This window comes from Vanacampus margaritifer, chromosome 8 (genome assembly GCF_051991255.1).
Source record: "Vanacampus margaritifer isolate UIUO_Vmar chromosome 8, RoL_Vmar_1.0, whole genome shotgun sequence".
In the NCBI taxonomy this organism is placed as follows: domain Eukaryota; kingdom Metazoa; phylum Chordata; class Actinopteri; order Syngnathiformes; family Syngnathidae; genus Vanacampus; species Vanacampus margaritifer.
Window position 1 is genome coordinate 16,908,918 of NC_135439.1, and position 21,114 is coordinate 16,930,031.

At 39.1% G+C, this 21,114-nt stretch overlaps 1 protein-coding gene across 9 annotated transcripts in view; it reads right to left on the reverse strand.

Moving 5' to 3' along the window:
• The window catches only part of chl1b (cell adhesion molecule L1-like b), a 74,540-nt gene that overhangs the window by 17,042 nt on the left and 36,384 nt on the right, over positions 1–21,114 (reverse strand). For 3 of the 9 annotated variants that reach the window (XM_077573772.1, XM_077573773.1, XM_077573779.1), the window contains exons 2-24: positions 16,706–16,888; positions 15,184–15,201; positions 13,969–14,077; positions 13,591–13,781; positions 13,069–13,191; positions 10,883–11,053; positions 10,647–10,676; positions 10,451–10,562; positions 10,098–10,279; positions 9,413–9,544; positions 8,543–8,683; positions 7,058–7,169; positions 6,614–6,780; positions 6,366–6,531; positions 6,132–6,256; positions 5,710–5,811; positions 5,246–5,443; positions 4,951–5,021; positions 4,140–4,362; positions 2,334–2,369; positions 1,959–2,074; positions 1,535–1,739; positions 1,282–1,404 (exon numbers count right to left, since the gene is read on the reverse strand). In XM_077573772.1, the coding sequence (XP_077429898.1) occupies positions 1,282–1,404; positions 1,535–1,739; positions 1,959–2,074; positions 2,334–2,369; positions 4,140–4,362; positions 4,951–5,021; positions 5,246–5,443; positions 5,710–5,811; positions 6,132–6,256; positions 6,366–6,531; positions 6,614–6,780; positions 7,058–7,169; positions 8,543–8,683; positions 9,413–9,544; positions 10,098–10,279; positions 10,451–10,562; positions 10,647–10,676; positions 10,883–11,053; positions 13,069–13,191; positions 13,591–13,781; positions 13,969–14,077; positions 15,184–15,201; positions 16,706–16,808 (2,956 nt within the window). In that variant the 5' untranslated portion in view covers positions 16,809–16,888. The remainder of the gene's footprint in view (positions 1–1,281; positions 1,405–1,534; positions 1,740–1,958; positions 2,075–2,333; positions 2,370–4,139; positions 4,363–4,950; positions 5,022–5,245; positions 5,444–5,709; positions 5,812–6,131; positions 6,257–6,365; positions 6,532–6,613; positions 6,781–7,057; positions 7,170–8,542; positions 8,684–9,412; positions 9,545–10,097; positions 10,280–10,450; positions 10,563–10,646; positions 10,677–10,882; positions 11,054–13,068; positions 13,192–13,590; positions 13,782–13,968; positions 14,078–15,183; positions 15,202–16,705; positions 16,889–21,114) is intronic. The other 6 variants (XM_077573775.1, XM_077573774.1, XM_077573776.1 and 3 more) reach the window with 6 other exon arrangements.

Below are 21,114 nucleotides of genomic sequence, written 5' to 3' on the forward strand. Positions count from 1 at the left end.
ATTTGTGGGGCAGAACGATTTCCGTTACATAACGTGTTGCAGGTTTGGACAGCAAGACAAGACTTTTTTTTGTGTGGTATGCTATTTCCAAAAATGGCCAGAGAAGCCAAACATTTTACTCAAGTAAGAGTAGCGTTACTTCAAAACAATATTACTCAAGTAAAAGTAAAAAGTAGTCATCAAAAAAATTACTCAAGTACAGGTAAAAAAGTATTCGCTGAAAAGAATACTCAAGTACTGAGTAACTGCTTGAACATAAAGTCGGATTTATTTTTAAAAACAATGTCAAATCGCGACAGACAAATATATGAAATTATGTGGAAATTCTGGCATCTTCAAATGATAAAATAAAAAAAATATTACTTTTTGAGCTTGAACGGTGCAAGCAGACACGTTAGCCCAAGCACGCACAATTCATTCACAAATTGTGGCATTACTCGCTCTGCGCTGCCTCCCAGTATAGGCACCATAAGTGACAGTTTCTGTGAAAGCACCAAGATGTCATCTTTCAGTTGACTCTTTCAGGTTCTCATCATGCCCGCCAGCCCTCAACCAGGGCCGCATTTCCTGTATATAAGTAACGTGTCCGCGGAAATGCTCCCACACAGTCAGTCAAGCGGAGCGCTTACCGAAGTCGCACAACAACATTTGCCCATTTTGAAACTCGGTGCATACAAAAGGCACATTTCATTATTAGGCGCGTCTTCGATTATTGAGAAAATTTAAGACTTTTAACTCATTGACTCTCAACCATTTTCACTGAAGCAGCTCCCTTCGCTCCTGGCTGTTTTATTGGATTTTGACTGATTTAGCAAGGTCCACAGAATATTCTGTTCTATTGCTATAAAAACATGGAACCTACCAAAAGAAAGATAAGAGTCTCTTCTTTCATCGGGGAAAAAAGTATATTTGTATCTGTTTCTGTTTTTCAGCAGTTAGCATTAGAATATAGCTAAGTTTCATCATTATTCACAAACCTGTTGAAAACACTGGGGAACAGAGTTTATTACAACATAAACATGTTGATCTCTTATACTCTTCTGCCACCTGCTGGCCATTTTTTTCTAATAACTACCACTGCTTTAACCGACCTCTTCTGGTCAGAGGCTGAATCAAAGCCTTCTGTATACTCTAGCATTAAAAAAAACATGAACAAAATAACTTATAAATATGTTTCCGGGACCATGGCAATATTTAAAATAGAACGTTTGTATATGCTTTTGGGAGCCAATGAGTTAAATAAAGGGAAAATACAGTATTTTGAAAATAATTGATACATACTTAGCTGATACTCTAAAAGGTATCCTGTCAGAATCCCATTCGGCTTTGATGGCGGTGCCCAAGCCAGAGAGACAGTATGCTTCTGTGTGTCTGTGACCTTGAAAACTGAATTTTTCTCAGGAACTGTGGGGCAAAAAAAAAAAGGGGAAAAACAGCAAAAAGTTGAATTCTTAAACCAAATGTTCCTTTGTTGTTATTAGTTTCACAAGTTTTAAATTAATACACTCCATGTTGGGTTTTTTCACAATCCTACCTCCCTCTGGGGTTTTGAAGTTGACAGGATGGCTGCCAGGACCGTTGCCACGACCGTTAAAGGTCATGACAATGAGGCTGTATTCGGAAAAGGGTTGTAGTCTGGGTATGATTGTGTGGCTACGGTCGCCAGGTAAGGTTAGTGTGTGTTTGTCTCCGTGGCTTTTCTTCAAATCCAACAAACTGCGCAGACGCCACCAGTTTATCTACACAAAGAAAGAGACGCTCATTACAGCCTCAGTAAATATCCAGCATCACAGTCCTTTTATGTGTGTGACAAAATGTTAAGGAGGGCGTGCAGAAGTGCATTGTGCTGAGGAGAATGTGTAGGTGACAGCGGCATTAGTGCACAAAACGTTTAGAGTAGGTCAGGGTCATTGCATTTAAACTGTGGCTAAAAACAAAGGCCAGTTTTGAAGTATTACCCTGTAGCCTCCCAGATGTCCATGCAACTTGTCCTTGTTTACACGAGTCCAGCTGACCTTGACCACTGAGCTGTTCATCACCGCCACAGCAACATCATCAGGTGCAGCCGACGGAACTACAAAAACAAAACACGACAGGATATATAACACACTTTATGTATGTAAGACATGCAGAGCTACAACTTGGAACACTGAGAGCTATTGTGACAAAATCCAATTTCAATTTGAAAAGCTACATCACAAATGAAGATCAGACAACACAGGTTGCAATATATTGGGAAAACACATAACTACAGGGATGGAGGGGCTCGACCATAGAAATGTGGAAAGTAAGTAACATGAAGGACCATTTATCTTCTATCTAGAGGTCGTGACCTGTGTTGGTCTCCTGGGGACAAGTCCAAAAGAAAGCTAAACACAAAAAATACAGGTGGTTGCACACTTTTCTCCAGAAAACACATAAGTACATAACCTTCAAAGCTAAGCTCATACTAAAATATGTCAATTGAATGTTAATGAATAGCTGAATACTACGGCATAGAAATAAATTTGTGAAGTTGAAGTCAAAGCACTCATTCTTATCTAATGTTCCTCTTTCTTGTCTTTTCTTTTTATATTAAAACGATAGATCACAAACACACTGGCTACTCGAAAATTGACTGTTCAATATCTAGAATCCATATGAGTTTATGTCAGTTAGGAAAAAAATAGCTCTCAGAGGGTACAAATTGATTAAATTCAAAAAGTTAGATTTCTAGCAACTTTTCACATAAAAAAACAACAAACTAAAACAATAGTTTGAGCTGTCTGTTGTGAGCTCACTAGTTAGAATTTGTGTTATCTACCTTTTGTGAAACCCATGTGTCGCCCCTGAGCTTATTAAAATAAAACATCTTGAATCTTATACTCAATATGGCAATCTTAAAGAGGAAGTCAAGACATTTTTTTTCTTGACGATGATATGTTCTCCGTGTTCTCACTATTCTAAACAAGGCATTATGATTAATACTGTGTTTGTGGAATATTATTTACTGGTAAGCAGCTAAATCTACCCATTTTTATCCATCTCAGCAGGCAGCCATTTTGCCACTTGCTGTCCAATGTCTATATAACTGCGCAATGTCATCTGTGATCTTATAGCCTCTTTGAAAAGTGTGATTTGCGATCGACTCGTGATGTCTGATAAGGACGGAAGAGGGAGCTCTCGTCGCAATGCTCATCGTCGCTTTAGCCGCTGGAGAAGACGCATCTGTGGCCGAGTGGTCATTGATATCTCTCTCATCCTCATCCAGGTATGAAAGTAAACATTTTGTGCATTAACATTATGAGAAGAGTTACTAGAAAGTTCGTTTTGAACTACTTGTGTGATTTTAAATGTTTTGAAAGCTGTACCGTCGTGTTTATTCCCTTGTTAGAGACGCCAGCTCGACGCGGTCATTACAAATGGGCATGTCGTTTATGAAGAGGTCACATGAAGTGTACATGGTCGTACGTACGTTGCGATTACTAACGTATATATAGCCAAAGGGTTAAAATGCTTATTTGTGTTAAGAATTATTAGTACTTTGTATGAACATATTTAAAAATTTGTTATGATAGCAATAATAGGCTTTAGATGCACAATCTGTCTATGTATGTTCATGTGTATTTGAAATGTACTTTAAAACACTAGATTTTATTATTTTTTTTTAATTTTAGGCTGTATTGCCTGCCTCAACTATATCCCATGGTAATTGGAAAAATATTGTTTTTGTACTATGTTGCAAAATTTGTGTTCAAGTATATTTGTACTTTTTGTGAATATTCATGAGATAAAGATTCTCGCTTTAGCCGCTGGAGAAGACGCAGCTGTGTCTGATTGGTCATTAATATCTCCCTCATCCAGGCTGTAACACTTATTAGTACAGTACATTCAACAAAGCTATAGTTTGAAAAACAAAACAAATTGTAGTTCCAAACATTGTTTACATTTGCTGTAAGGAGTAAGATAATAAGAGTTGCAGCCTGCAGCTGTTTAAAATTGAGACAAACAGTATAACCAAAACACTCGTCTAAAGTCAATTTCCTTAAACATTAATGACTCTCCCACAAGCATTGCCTCCACATTAGATACCGTTGGCTGTAAAGATTAAAACATAATTAGTGTAAGTTTCAAACCAAATTAAACGAATGAATACTCACAATCTTCGCCAGAGTAGCCTGTCATTATTTTTGGCTCTGGCCCCCAACCCTGGTTGTTCCTGGCTTGGATCTTGATCTCATAGGGCACAAACGTGGGTGTGTTCTTCACCACAAACGAGTGTCTCTTCACCATGTGCTCCTTCCAGTCATCCTCCAAATCCTGTCGTCTGTAGCTCACTTTGTACTCAAGACCTGGCCCATTGTGTTCAATTGGCAACAAGGGCTAAATAGTAAAAAAATAAAGAAAAAAGGTGGCTTTTAAACTTGGCTTCCTTTATTGTGTAAAATACCACTTTTATTTCTCTTCCACAATGTTACTCCTTCCATTTCACTAAAATGAGAAGTCAGCGCTTGGAGCACTCGCAGTGTTTTATCTTGCCATCTATTAAAACAATGGGCTGAGTATCCGGCTCTAGCGGGGCTTTTCTTAAATGTAGAATCGAGCATATTGCAATTTATCTCTAAATAGAGGACAGTCTGCAAGAAATAGAATGAGATAGCATAATCCACAAAAGAACATCATTAACAAAAGGGTAGCTCATCAATCCAGGATTCAGAAGCCTTCTTTCTGTGACCCAAGAACCAGCTAAGAGGTGAAAGCAAGATTTGTCTCACAGCAATAAAACTGAATATGAACATTGTCTTTCTCAAGGGCAGCTTTCAACGGAACCTCATTCAAATGAAGACCAAAGCCAAATTGAAATGAATGTTTGTTCTCCTAACTTAAAAGGTAGTCGATGTGTTATTCTTTTAGTCCAGACAACAAGATCTGTTGCAAAGGAACGATACAAGCCCCATAATCCTTTCTTACCTCCCAGTTGATATCCATTTCATGCGGGAAATGACCTTCGATTTTGATATTTTCCGGGTTCTTGTCCGGGGCTGTGAAAACAGCGGGTACAGCTTTAGTCAGAATTGTTAGTGTGTGAGATGTCTCAAGTGAAATGGGCACACAAAAGATTTTCAACAAGAGTGGAATCAATTATGTCACAGCTCTGAATGTTTGAACGTTCACACAGAGCACAATTTTGCCGGCTTTAGTGGCCTCAGTCCCCTTATCCAAACACATAAAGCATAATAAACAATACACGGAGGATGCATTAGACCTGTTGGAGGGGTTTTGTATCTCTCTGTGGGCTCACTGGGAGGGCCCCTCCCGACACCGTTAACACCAGCCACACGGAAACGATAGTCGACGTGACCGTGTAGTTTGAGGACGGACGAAATGTGATTCCCAGGTACCCTGAGCAGCTCCTTCCAATTTCCAGGCTCCCACTGGCTCTCCTCGTATTGAATAATAAACTCTGTTGAAAGGCAGAGAGACAATCAGCCCCTAACCGCGACGGTTCTTGTCAAAGAATTGCTTATCTAACCACAGGCTGTGCAGAGCTCTCCTCGCTCTCTGCTTTGGGCTTGTATATTCCACACAGACACTGATCACAATTCATGCTTGGATGGATCAATAATTGATACATGTTGAATAAACATATGGTGAACCCTCGCACAAAATTAGAACAAAAATGATGTATGTCATATTAACACCAGACTGCTGCATGGATTTTCCTTTTACCTGTGGTTGAGCTGTTGTGATTGTCCCCTGGGGTCCATTTCAGTTTCACACTTTTGGTCTTGTGCTCTGAGAGTACCAAGTGCTCAGGTGCATCTGGGACATCTGGAATCCACAACATGGGTTTGGAAAAATCACAGACACATCAATCTCAGCGGGAATTGAGGCCAAGGCAACAATTTTCAATCAAATCATCCCAGCAGTGATAAGATGTGGAAAAGCCTGCTTCACTGAAATGGAGATGGGTGATGTCAAAACGATTGCTCATGCTTATGATAGCATATAATACAGTATTTCACTGTTAAAGCCATGGTATATTCTGCTTAGGCTTGCTGACGTATTGATCTGTTCTCAAATGTCATAACGTAAAATGTTATTGGGGATTTCTGGACTGCATATAAAATTGTATTTCGATGCCAGCTCACCTAACACCATGAGCAATGCAGATGCGGTGTCCCGGTCCACTGGAGTTCTTCCTACACATGTGTACACACCCTGGTCCTTGTGGCTTACATTGAAAATTTGAAGGATACCATCCTCCGCAAAGTATCTGTTAACGAGATGATGGATACACAATATTGATTGACAGAACTAAGCAGTAAAATGACTTTTCAGCAGGGAATAGGTCTGTAATGCAATACAAAAAATCCGTAGCCTACCTGGAATTCTCAGTATAATTGAGGCCTATGTCCATATCGTCTTTTTCCCACAGGAGCTCAAAGTCGTCGCTGAAGGACTTGTCGTATTCTGCCAGACATGAGAACTGGGCTGTGGTGCCTATTAGGATCTGCTGGTCTTCCGGGGCCACTGTTATTCTTGTGGGATCTTTATAAGCAGGACCATATTTAGTTTCCTCCTTATGAGGACTAAGAACCACAACAAACACATCAGGTAAAACATATCATACCTTTCACATAAAGTGAAGCTTCAATGGCAGATGATCCTTCTATGTTTTTGGCGTAACATGTATACTGTCCTGTGTCATCTTTTTTTGTGGTGTAGATCTCCAACGAGCCATTTTCATGGACGGTAAACCGTGGCCCCACCACAGATTCAGAGGAATCGTCTTTCTTCCTGTAAACAATAAATACATAAAATTAGTCAACTTTTCAACATTCATTGAAGAGCTAATGCTAAGTCAACTTGCACTCATTGATGTTGCTTGTTAGCTACACACATTGTCTCTGTCAGTTCTATCAATTTTAAGTGAAGCTAAAGCTTTCCATGTATTAGGAGCTCATAAAAATATGCTGCAAAGCAAAGATGTTAATGAAGGACAATGCATCCAGTGGTTGAGATCTACTGCTCCCTGTTGTTAAAGAGGAAGAATAGCAACAGCCTGTCCACCCACCAAGTGATTGTTGATGGCGGAGAGCTGAAGACATTGCAGTCCATCATCACTCCCCTCCCTTCGACAGCAGTGTAATCCTCCCCCTCCTTTGTAAGAATCATTGGAGGGAGATCTGCAAAGCAGTAGATTTGAATGAGAAGCAGTGCGAGCTTGTGATGGGAACCACACTACTCAGTGAACAAAAGAAGGTGTGGCATTCAGCTGACGCACACTGCAGTACCGACTCGAGTGAAACAACTAATATTGGTTTAACTTTGGGAAATACAATTGTCTTTTCTGTGCCTTAATTAATCTGAGGTTTTTGTGAGAAGACTCAAAGGAACACACAATGAATCGTTGAACATACACTATATTCCTTAACAGTTTTAGCCAAGGATGCCACTGAGCTGTCTTGTCTCGTAATTTAGCATTCAGATACTGTTCAACTTGTTTTTTTAAGGCAAGGCAGCTTTATTTATATAGCACAATTCAAAGACAAGGTGTGCTTTATATAATTACAACTGCAACTATTAAAAACATTTACAAACAAAAGAGTTAAATACATTTATGGTGTTGACTCTCTAAAAGAGCATCACACATATGTAGACTGCAGTTCATTAAGAACGCCACAACTCAAGTTCTGACCAGAACAAAGAGATCAGAACATATCTAGTCCTAAAGGTCAGTTGTAAATTTTAAAACTCTGCTACTGGTCAATAAATTGCTGACTGGTGTAGGTCCTAATTACATGAAATAAATGATAATGGAGAATAATTTTAGTAGGGCTGTGATGTCTGCAGACTCGAGTCATTTAGTGGAACCTAAAGTTCAAAGCAAAGATGGTGAAGTAGTATTTAGCTGTTGTGCTGTTTAACAATGGAAGTGAAGTCAGTCCAAAGTTTAAATGCTTTAGAATCCAGGTTAAAAATATGTGCTTTTCCCCATGAACTTTTTTTACTGCTGAAAATGTTTCTGAAATTCCACCGTGGACCACCAACATCGTTAATTGACATCAAGGTTGTTTTGTTTTTTTCCGATGGGCAGCGAAATGTCTTGGGCAGCTCTGGTTTCATGAATGAGCTGGGAATGAGCATTTTTAAAATCACGAACTTGCACTGTACGTTTTCTTGGCAATTTTAGTAAGCTACTTTTCTTTACTTTGCTTTTAATTGAACTGTTGTTATTTGGGGACATTGTGGAATGGACAAGAACTCGTTAGCATTTAAATGTCAAGGAATAGAACTTATTGCTCCTCTGGGAGTGCAAACAGCTACAATCACAAAATGAGGCTCATCGGCAGTTCCTTTCAGCATTATGGACGTATGCCAACATCGGGACCAGCTCACTAATAGGCACATCACTCAGCAATCTCAACATAACGCCCTACCAACTTTGACATTTATTACAGTATTGTCTTAACGTCAAACTGAAGTTAAAACCAGAATTTAAAACAGAACTTTGTGAAACAAAACTTAAAGCAAGTCGAATACTATAAAACATACTCACTCATGACCATGATGTTTGCATTAGCAAGGAGGGATCCATGCCTGTTGGATGCTTGACACTGATAGACTGCACTGTCAGATGCTTTGGCGTTGCGCAAAAAGATGGTGTCATCAAACACCTTCCTGTTAGCTGCAGGGGCTTCTACACAGTAAGATTAAAGGTCACTTAGTTAACAAAACAAAAGCACTTTGTTTTAAAACATTCTGGAAATAATGGTGCCCATTTTATTAAATGGTTTGTTCACTTTGCATAATTTGAATATGATGATAGCTACATCATTGTTTGCAAGCACATTCTGATGCTGGAATCATGATTGGCCCTGCCAATAATTTGGCTTCTGACCAAATTGAGATAAAAAAAAAAATGTTTTAATCCGTTAACGACATTGGCATAACAGAGAGAAAATAGTCGACTGTTTCCCAGTGTTTTTCAGTCTGTCAATTGTTTGTTTATGCAGTCAAAATACATACATTAGGATGCCATCCTCCCTCTCCCCATCATCTGTCATTTTTAAACCAGCAGATTTCATCAGGAGCGGAAACTCTATAAATAATAAAATAATATTCTTCCTTCGTTTTAGATACCATCTTTGTATCCCAGTAGAGAGATTTCAATTTGACGATTTCAGAGTTGGTGACAGCTCAGGACTCATCTCAAAGTATTTCAAAGTCTATTCCGTTCATCCTCGGAGCTTTTGAGAGTTCACTACCATTCCAGGCAGCTTTTAAGCACGCTCTGCCTTTCTTTGCTCAATCATGCACCAAGTTGTGCAAAGTGAAGGAAAAGTACCACAAAACTGCTGATGATTTGTAAATTCAGATCGATTAAGTCAAACATGAGACAAGTGACATGAAGACGTGTGGGACCAACCGTGCAAAGGCAGACCGTTCACCCTCCAAGTTATGGCCGGCTTTGGAGTTCCAGTCGCTGAGCACTTGATGAGCACATCTGAGCCAATCATACTGAGCTGACTCTCAGGCTCCAACAGCCACTCTGGAGGCTCTGGGAAGACACACAATCAGGATGATTTTTATCAAACTGAATACAGCGCAGACATTAAGCAGTTACAAGGAGAGGAGTGAGAATATATTTCATTCAGTGCAAGAGCTCCACTGCAATAAAAAAAAATGGATGTCAGACAGGCTTCACGAGGAAACTTGGACATGTAATGTTGTCAATAGAAAACTTGTTCAAACAGCTCAATGTCACCCTGATATATACACATATTTTCTGACAATGACTGTGAAGGACATTGAATGTAGTATTCATTGACAACAAGTCCCAAGTTATTGTATCCAATATCTACTGTATCTACTTTTCAAAACTCAACTTTTATTTTCATTTATTACTCAGATGATTTCCATGTGTGATGTGCCAATAACAACATAGACTTTCTTTAAATCAAATTCCACACTTCTGACATTACTTTGTGATCAAATACATTCAGCTGTTTATTGACGCCTGTTGTGTCACTTAAGGAATGAAACGTGTTTTAATTATATGAGATGCAAGCGCAAAACGCCTACAAGACATCATCACTGCACGTTTGATTTACCTTCAACTGTTACTGTGAAGTAATGGACTACTTCTCCGAGTATGTTCTTGGCCTTGCACATGTACTTGCCGCTGTCTTCTTGTTCAATGCTTGGCACAATGAGCAACTTTCCATGACTCTCCAGTTTGGCTTTTGCTGAAAGCTTATGACCCATTTTGACCCATTCGACCTCTGGAGTTGGACTTCAAGAAAAAGCACATTTAGACTATTATTCAAAAAAACATTATTTGCAGCCTAATAATGCATTTTATTGCTAAGAAACTACTGTAACTATATTGTTGTTTTATATATCTATATGTTTACCTAAATTATACACAGTTCTAAACAGTCTTGCATGTGTGTATTTAACTCACAATCCCTCAGGAATGCACTCCAGTTTCAAGTCCTCTCCCCTGACAATATGTTTCTCTGTTCTGACACCAGAGGGCGCCATAAGCTTGGGGCTCCGCTGCAGGATGGCATTGGCTAATGGCACATGGATCGGGGACAAGAGATGAGCAGTTTATTAAAGATTACTCTCACAAATGCAACATGACAATGAAATCTTACCATTTTCAGGACTCATGCCATGACTTTTCTCTGAAATGCAGGAGGATGGGATGAAAAATAATAACACAAAGTGGATGCAAAATTACACATATCACTGAGCTCGCAAACCAAAACCAAGAACATGCATGTGAATAAGACAGAGTGGCACAGGCATGGCTTTATAATTGCAGCTATAAACTGTGAATGTGCAAATACTGCAACTCATGCTAATTTAGGAGTAAATTAGTGACACCTACTTGACTTGACAATGACCGACATGGCTGTCTTCTGAACGATGGTTCGTATTCTTGGGAAGGCAGCGAAGCAGCAGTAGTCTCTCCTGCTGTCCTTCTCCACCGCGTGAGAAAAGTACAGGTCTCCATTCAAGCCCATTGACACCCTCTCATCTTGTTCTATATGTTGAAGGTCTGAGCAGAAAAATGTGTCCAAATATTCACAAGTGAGAACATTTACTTGATATTTCTATTCACACATGTAAAGGAAATGAGGCCTATGAAAGCCATTGTGCGCCGTGACATGATTCTGTAGCAACGGAAATCCACCCATCACGTCATAGTTGTCTTGCATGCTTTTTTCAGTGATTCTAGCACTTTTGTTCGGGAACAGCTTTATAGGCAAAATACACTTTCACTTTTGCTGTGGTGCGTCCACACCGGAGCGCAAAAACCCTGGTTGTTAACGACCCCATATGGACTAAAAGGGTTGCAGTGGATGATGAGATTTGTCTCGCTCTTTCAGAGCTGTGGGGAAGTTTTGACAGTCCTTCTTCTATTGTTCGCTGGTTAGCAGCAACAACTGCCGGATTATTCTCCGCTAACCCTGGGTGGAAATGCGAGAGGGGCTGTTGCATGTTTCCCACCATCTTTTTATTCTGAGGAGAACATCTGTCACTCAGTTACTTCCGCTGCCGCTTTAAATGATGAATAAAAAATAAAAAACTTCCACTGCCGCTATCCTCATCTTGTGCGTTCCTTTGGGTGTATGGGCGGCAGGCGTGTCTTTTACTTTCGTTCTGAGAGCAGCGGTAATGTTCCTGTCATTAAAACTCATTCACTGCCATTGACGGCTATAGACGTCAAAAAATCATTTGAACTATTTTTTATAAGTTTCACATTTTTTTCCACTATGTTAACAAGAGTATGAAAACCTAGAACAGATCAAGTCATGTGACAAATTTTAATCGCCTGACGCCCCTCATTTTTATCAGTCTTTTCTTTTTTAAATCTTAAAAAATATATAAAAAAATGAAGAAAAGATTATTAAAAATTTAGGGGCGTCAGGTGATTACATTTTTTTACTGTAATTAATCGCATGACTTTACGAGTTAACTCACGATTAATAACACATTTTATATCTGTTCTAAATGTGCAATAAAAAAAATTCTAGGTTTTCATACTCTTGTTAACAAAAGTGGAAAAAATGTTAAATTAAAATAAATAGTTAAAATATTTTTTGGACGTCTATAGGCGTCAAAGGCAGTGAATGATTTAAGTTATTATGGAAAATAATCATTTTTGAACATTTATGAATTGTAATCAAATCGTCACGTGCTGAATCGCGATTAATCTAATCATCAATGTATTGACACACCCCTAGTGTCCACACCAATGAGTTTAAATCTTACACTTTTATGTTACTTTTTCCACACTTAAACAGTGTAACTCCCACACTGTATAGTGTTAAAAATCTACACTGGTAAACACTGAGTAGTGTTGAAAATATTTTACACTGGTGTCAGTGTTAAACATTTGATTCTGCCAAATTACACTTAACTCTTTAAACACATATGAGTGTATTGCAGTGTTAAAATTTTAACTCAAACTACACTTTACTCTTAATTTATATCGTGTTTTAGCTCCTCGCAAGGGCCTTTGACTACTGATGACACGGCATCAGGAGCAATTTGTGGGTTCAGTATCTTGGTCAAGGACACTTTGATTTAGTCACACTGCCCTGGGATCGAACACATGCTCTTAGGGTTGGGAGAAAACCGCTCTACCACTGAGCCGCGCCACCCCAACAACATCAATGACCGGATGTATCGCTATTGAAATGTCGACAGCTCGCTGAAAAACTGGAAAGTTTCTCCTTCACCGGAAATGAGAATGTGGTCAATTCAACACTCAAAGTAGTGCTATTCAGTTTGCACCCAACACTCACCGAAATTTACTCTGACAGTGTAAAAATAACACTGCTTACTGCATATTTGATCGAACACTGGAAATTTAACACTGACCGATTAGCTGTGTTGTGTGCAGAAATATCTTACTAATGAGGACAAAGAGCGTACTTGTACTGTATATGGGCAATAAGTGCTCAAATGGCTTTAAATGTGCCAGCACACAAATGTCACAAGTGTGAGTCATTACAACGTGTGGCGAAAACATTTGCAGAGGTTATATTCATGGAAAGCATCACTTACTGATAGTCATCCAGTAAATCTGCAGAGGGGGTATTCCTTTAGGCGGGTCACATTTTAAAGTAAAAGGCTGACCTTCCTCCACCCCAACAGGATCAAGCGTTTCTTTTGGAAACTTTGGAACATCTAGAAAAGTAAGACAACGACTATTTAGAGTGAAACAGTATTGTGTGGGTTGAAAAAATGAGCAATGAGTTCTCCCCACCTCCCAAAGCTTGCTCTAAGAAGATACTGTTTTGTTTTATAAACTGTAGCAGTCAACCTGGCAGTGGATTATGCACTTCAATTGTGTGGGAGCAAAAATTCAAATGTTTAAAACCAGGTGGAAAGGCTAAATGCTTAGTGTAGCACACATATTTACACTGAGATGTGCTTAAATCCTCCCTGCCACCTCAAATTGACTCACAGTGGAGAGGGCCAACAGATAGTTACAATACACAGGAATAGACTCAAATCACTTAGCTGTAATAGAGCACTCCCTCCCCCCCTTCCCCCCACACAAAGGCATGTGTATATGTTACTCACGAGGGACAATGAATTCAATCTCCTTGGATGTGGCAGTCCCCAGTTTGTTTGAGGCATAACAAAGATAGGTTCCCTGGTACTCTGTAAGGTTCCCATTATTGGGTATCACAAATGTCCCAGAATCCTCTTCTTTCATCAGCCGGGGATCTGAAGAGGGGTCGAATTCCTGGCCATTTTTCATCCATCTGAATCTACACCATAAAAGTTGGGAAATGACAATGCCTTCAGCTGAAATTGAAGTGTGCACATGTTGGGTCTGAGAACCACAATGTCAATATTTGTCCCAGTGTGGGCAAAGTGTCATTGTTTTCTGGCTACTATCGAGTTTTCCTTCCTCTCTTTGCGTCGAGCAGAAGTGATGCAAAACTTGCTACTTACTCTGGCGTGGGATTCCCTTTGGCCTCACACGTCATGGGATAACTCTCATCAAACGGGAAGGCGATAAGGGAGCTTGGCGACTGGGCAGTGATGGTGGGCAGCTGCTCAACTGGGCCACAAACCAGAAAGAATCAACATTTGAGCAATTCATGAAAAGTTAGATGCAGACATTTACGCGTATTACACAATTCATGCAATTAACAGAGCATGTTTTTGAGTCTCTAGGGTAGACGGCCAGTTGGAACATTTCACCTAACGATCATTCAGTATAGAACTTTTTATTATTATTATTTCTTCATTTAGATACATTGACTGCTCTTTGCAAGGAACATAGTGGGGCTTTGACCAAGTGGTTGTTTGCATAATTATCAATAATTGTAGCGGGAGAACTTTTTCTCAACACCCTATAGACTGTATCCCAACAGATTATTAGTATAACATTGCTTTATTTTGCCAGAAATACAAATATCACAATACTATTGTGCTATGATTTATATACTGGAAAACAAATATAGTAACTGAAGCAGTTTTCTAATGTCTGTCCTCGTTGAATAGCAAAACATATAGCATGCGTTATTGAAGGTTGTATTCAAAAAAGCGAACCCAGCACCCACAAAAAGATGTTATCATTGGTAAGGATGAGCGAGTACCGATAGCAGGTATCGTTATCAGTGAAAATACCATCCTTAATTTAAGGTATCGGTTCTTGTGACAGTGGCCGATACTGATATGTGACTGTTTTACAATCAGAAACTAGAAATCCGAAGAATAATTGCCATTAATTTCATGTCATTGATTTTTGGAGGAATTTTAAGTACTAGTGGTATCGATATTTGGCATAGGTATCAAGGACTACTTGTACAATTATTGGTCTGAAAAAAGTGGTATTGAACAACCCTACTCATTGGTGGTAACACTAGATCCACTGATACACAGTACCAATGATGTATATCAATATTGCACCATGAGGTATAATGAAACAATACTGGAATATTGATATTTTGTCAATAAGATTATAAAATGAGAGTTACAACATATAATAAAAGATAAACACTGCACAACAGAGCAATGAAATTAAAAGAAAAAAAAACAAAAGCCCAACATGGAATGAAATGGGCCTCTGCTCAAACAAATATGGCTAATAACAAATGTGGTGTTCAACAACATAGCAGAAGATGAACAACAGAGAGTTACAGTTTGTTTGAGTAAACTTACTGTCGACATAACCTAAAACTAGAAAATCCAATGCAGCAGTGGAAAGATAATAGAAGAAAAACAAAGCAAAAAGAGTACTTTGGGATTTATTCCTTTTTGTCACATGCTATTCCCCCTTAAGACTGAATTCAAAAAAGCTGTTTTTATTTTTAGAAAAAAGCTGTTTGAACTGCTCTCTATCGAACCCTAAGAGACAGCCTTGAATAATTTAGAGGAAGAGGTTTGATATGAGTTTCCAAGGAAACTCAAATACACACAGACACAAAAGATACAAGAAACATGATTCAAGCCAGATAATAGCTGTAAATATATTCTATTCACACTGTGAGTGCTTGATGAAACTAAGCGTACTCTAAATTATTCAACTGCTTTCGTTTCCCAATGAGAATAGATTGTTTTTTTTTTATTGTTATTTATCCGTATACAACCATAAGCAAAATGAATTTCTTTGCACAGTTGCATTCCTCACGCCGTGAAGGCTGAGCTGCAAGTTGGTGGAAAACAAAGAACTTTAAGCTGCAGTAAGATCTAACAAGTCCTCCAATGGAGGACGACCTTATTGGTCGTTTTACCATGCACCAAAATATGACCTAGTGTTACGTATTGTAGTTTAGCAACCTCTATCGGCCATGTAAATAGCGAAGGAAACCATAGGTGGAGTTAATTGGACTCGAACCTGATCAGAAGATGAACGTCTATCTTATTAAGCTATCAGGCCTGTAATTATTTTAGTGTTCAGACTAATGGTTGGGGTTAGTATTAGGAGTCCCAGTAACTACACTTATGGTTCATTTTTAAAAAATTTTTTTCGCTATTTACACGGCAGATAGGGGTCGCTAAACTACAATATGTAAGACTTGGTTGTAATTGGGCACATTTCAAAACGTATTCATTGGAGGACTGTCTCTAATATCACTTGTTGCTCGCAGATTGTTTTATTGTCTGTGAACATGTGCTCCACAGTTTGAGCTGTATTTTTGTGATAATCGCAAGTCTGGCTTGAATGGGTGGAGTTTTCTTTCTTTTGGCATTTTCGCGGGACAAGGGTGGTTACAAACGGGCTTTTGTGTGGTCGACTAGCTTCCCAGCCAATAGAAGCGGCTCATCTCTTCTCTTTGAAGAACTTGAGGTTATCTGCCAAACTGCTGCTTGATGTGTTGACGCTGTCAGCCACCATTGACCTATCGAGAGTCTAAAGTGGTCTCATTCATCAAGTCGTTGTTTGCAACATAAGTCAAAAACTTGGCTGAACGACGGCTCGTACCTTAAAAAACTTGAGCCACTTGATATTTCAGGCCTCCCTACCACTGTATCTTGGAAATTGAGTAAAAGTCATGCCTAAACAGTTACTTGTTGAAGTTTGGTATTCTCACAATCCAAGGTTGGTTTTTAGGTTTAGATTGTCAAGTTGAGCAATTGAACAGTTTTTTTTAATGCAGAAACTATCATTTAAATATTTGATCTAATATATGCGTTTTTTTTATTTCAAGTTCTGTTATGAAGAGTAACATGTATTACTAACCTTCCAGCGGGATATCAATGGCTGTAGTAATATGAAAGGCACAGATAAAAGTGACTGAGGCAAGAATGCAAATGATTCTCCAGCTTCTTGTCATGATTTTCATTGTCGATCTTAGACGTCAAGAAACGAGTGCTTTCCAATGTTTTCTCAGTTTTTGTCTCTGGTGTAGTGAAGAGGTGGCACCTGTGAATGCAGAGCAGACGGAGAAGCCCCCATGAATCCACCCACGTGCTGGCAGAGCAAAAGGCAAACCCCAGACACAACAAATCCCCCGTGACTGAGAGCCCCGGCTGCTCTCTCTTGTCAGCCATGCGTAACCGGGCACGCTCATGTTCACTTGCAGCAACAGGGACTCTGCTCAACATGTAAATTTTGATGAAATATTCACATTAAAGTCTCCTACCAACCCACTCAAGTCAACCACCCACATACAGTAGATTTCCATCATTCCTCTCATTTTATTTTCTAAATTTGATGTCTACCTGCATAAAGTTTACTTTCCTTAGGACAATAGAAAATAATGAGTTGATTTAATGATGCCTGACAAATGCTCACTATCATCCAGTTTTTTTTTTTTATTATATCCATAGCCATCCAATTTAAGTTAGTCACTGTCAGTGCTGTGATTCACTGTGAAAGGTTTTATGTCTTGACCAGTTCAGAGGAAAAATCCACCTATTGTCTGCAATCAGCTGGGATTGGCACCTGTTCCCTGTGACCCTGAGCGGGATAACCTCTATCGAACACTAAAGGATGGGCAAGTTCTATTTTCTTTATCCCTTCTGCTCATTTAGGTCCCAGGTGAGCTGAAGCAGATCCCGGGTGACTTTGGCCACCCCCTGGGCCACCCCCTGGACTGGTTGTCAGAATGTCAGCCAATCACAGAACTGTAAAATCAACGTCAAATTCACAAGGTCTGTTTAGGCTATTTAATAAGAGAGCTGTTTGAGTGTTAGCTTTGCTAATTAGCATGCAGTAAGACATCTATAATTTCAGCTAGTATTGCTGCCTGAGGGGTGTGAAGCATAGTTAAATTGCTATCTGACAAGTCAAAGTACAAACCCAATTCCCAAAAAGTTGGGACACTATATGTGGAAGTGCCAAATTTTTATATTTTATTTATAATAGAACATAGAGAATAGGTCAAAAGTTTAAACTGAGAAAATGTATCATTTTAAGGGAAAACTATGTTGATTTTAAGTTCCATGGTGTCAACAAATCTCCAAAAAGTTGGAAGAAGGCCATTTTCACCACTGTGAGGCATCCCCTCTTCTTACAACAGTCTGCAAACGTCTGGGGATCAAGGAGGCAAGTTTCTCAAGTTTAGAAATAGGAATGCTGTCCCATTCTTGTCTAACACGCGTCTCTCTAACTGTTCAATTGTCTTGGCCTTTCTTTGTTGCACCTTCCCTTTTATGATGCACCAAATGTGCTCTATAAGTAAAATAAGTGGAGTGCAGGCTGGCCATTTCAATACCCGGATCCTTTTCCTACGCAGCCATGATGTTGTAATTGGTTCTGTATGTGGTCTGGCATTATCGTGTTGAGAAATGCAAGATCTTCTCTGAAAGTGATGATGCCTGGATGGGAGCATATGTTGTTCTCCAATCTGAATATAGCTTCCTGCATTGACGATGCCTTTCCAGATGTGGAAGCCGCCCATGCCACACGCACTCATGCAACCTTATGCCATCACAGATGCAGGCTTATAAACTGAGTGCTTGTCCGCTTTAGTCAGTATGATATAGCGCCCAAGTTTTCCACAAAGAACTTCAAATTGTGATTGGTTTGACCACAAAACAGGTTTCCATTTGCCACACTCCATTTGAAATGACCCCTGGCCCAGAGAAACGCCTGCGCTTCTTGGTCTACTTTACAAATGGCTTCTTCTTTGTACTGTCGATTTTCATCTGGCAACGGCGGCTGGCACGGTGGATTGTGTTCACAATCACAATGTTTTCTGGAAGTATTCTGAGCCCTGTCTGTGATTTCCTTTACAGTAAGCATTCCTGTTTGCGGTGCAGTGCCGTTTAAGGGCCCGAAGATCACGGGCATCCAGTATGATTTTTCGGCCTTGACCCTTACACACAGACTCAGACTCTTTGGATGATGTTATGCACTGTAGATGATGATTACGTCAACCTTTTTGCAATTTTTCGCTGGTAAACACCTTTCTGATATTTCTCCACTATCTTTCTGCGCAACATTGGAGGAATTGGTGATTCTCTCCCCATCTTCGCTTCTGAGAGACACTGCCACTCCGAGAAGCTCTTTTTATACTCCAATTAAGTTGCCAATGGACCTCAACTGGTCTTCCAGCTGTTTTTTTTAACAAGTGCAATTGACTTGTCCAGCCTCTTATTGCTACCTGTCCCAAATTTACAATCAACACATTTTCCCCTTAAAATGATACATTTTCTCAGTTTAAACTTTTGACCTGTCATCCATGTTCTATTCTGAACAAAATATTGAAATAATTGCATTCAGTTTTTATTCACAATTTGTATTGTGTTCCAACTTTTGGGGAATTGGGTTTGTACTACCTGCACTCACACACTGTACCTACACCTTTCCAGCCAACAGATTAGATTGTGTGAGTGAAGTTGGGTTGCTTTGGTTTCAACCCCTGCAGTGGTGTAAAATTTCAGACTTTTATACCTGTGCCTTAAAGTGGAAGTCAACCTTAAACATTTCTTGACAATAATATGTCACATGTGACATTACTAGTCTGAACATGACATTTTGATTAATATTACATTTGTGGAATATGAGTTATGCAGCAAAATCCAGCTGTTTTAACCATCTCAGGGGTGCAGCCATTTTGCCACTTGCTGTCGACTGATGATGACATCATAGTTGCTCAGGACTCAGGCAACGACGTTATTTGTACATCCTTGTGAATGGGGATACTATTGATAACATTCTTATCTGTGCAGTTTTGAGTTATGCATTTGTTTCACCCGATAATGTAATCATTTCCTGATAAAATAATAATGCCGGAAAATGCAACAAAATTTGCACTTAAACATGCATTGCGGACTTTAACACGTTAATGATAAAGATGTTTTTATACATCACGCATGCTCCACCAATGCCAAGACGAGTACAAAGAGCCCTGACTTTTTAACTGCAACTGTGCCGACCAGCGTCTACCTTCCCTTCAGTTCAGAGTATTCAGAGCATTTCGGGGCCAACACACTCCACAATTTAATATGAGGGAGAAAGGGTTCTGGGCTGGCGTCATGCACTTGCTTGACACAGAGGTTGCGGTTAAGCTTAAGGTCAGAGATGGCAGTCGTGAGTAAAAAAGTGACAACCTCCAAAATGCACCTTTACCTTAATCAAAAATGTAATAAAACCCAATACCTTCACCAACGATGTAATAATAAAATAAAAAAAAATGACTGATATTGTTATAACATCTGTACCGATAATGCAATATCTTATTACATTTAATTATATTCTAATAACGTGGGCAGATGGTATTTAATTATCCCTATGCGGACGCTGTTTAGCACTAAATAAATCAACTCCAAAAATGACTTACATTTAAATCTGAAAATATGGCGGTCAAAATCAACTCCAAAATTTTAACACTCAATTTTATTATTTATTTATTTATTGCTGCGAATGTAGATAACAGTCTTAGATTCTCCAAACACAAAATGTAGAACTTTGGACTGGAAATAAACATATTTATTAATTTATCTGTCAAGTTTCACACGATCAGTTTTAAGAACAAAACGACGCACCTTCATATGTAATAAATCCCCGACAATGTAAATATACTATTTGTAAAAATGCTATTACAATATCAGTCAGGATTATTACATGTACTGGACATTTTTGATCAAGTTAATATAGGTCATTCTTTTATACAGGAAGACTACCCTAAAATTAACAAATCAAGGTCAACATCACACAATTACCAATAAGAACAGCCGAACATTTGCATTTCTGTATTTATGCTCTTATAGGGACTGTGCAATTTGTGTAGTAGCTTAATGTTAGCCCTGTACACTGGGGTCAAACTTAATCATTGACCAGAGAACAAAGAGCAAATTTAATTAATAATTTAATTAATTCAGTCCAGTCGATTCATCTTCAAATGAACATGCACTCTGAACTTAACAACCATTCCTCAAGTTAATGGTATAAACTAGGGGCCTCATGGGTCAATACTAGTGTTTAAACCAGCTTGTGACCTCAGCTCCACCCACATATATCAGCAACGGGGTTCAGGGCTCTAGGTTAGCGTTACGTACACTAACACTCAATCACAATTCAGTGCCTTTGACCTTATCTGAACTGAGGACTGGTGTCTCCGAGTTATAAGTCACCCTGAAAAAAATGCCCGAGGTGTTCATTTGTTTCAGCGTTTCACACACATTTTGATTTATGTTGTTATA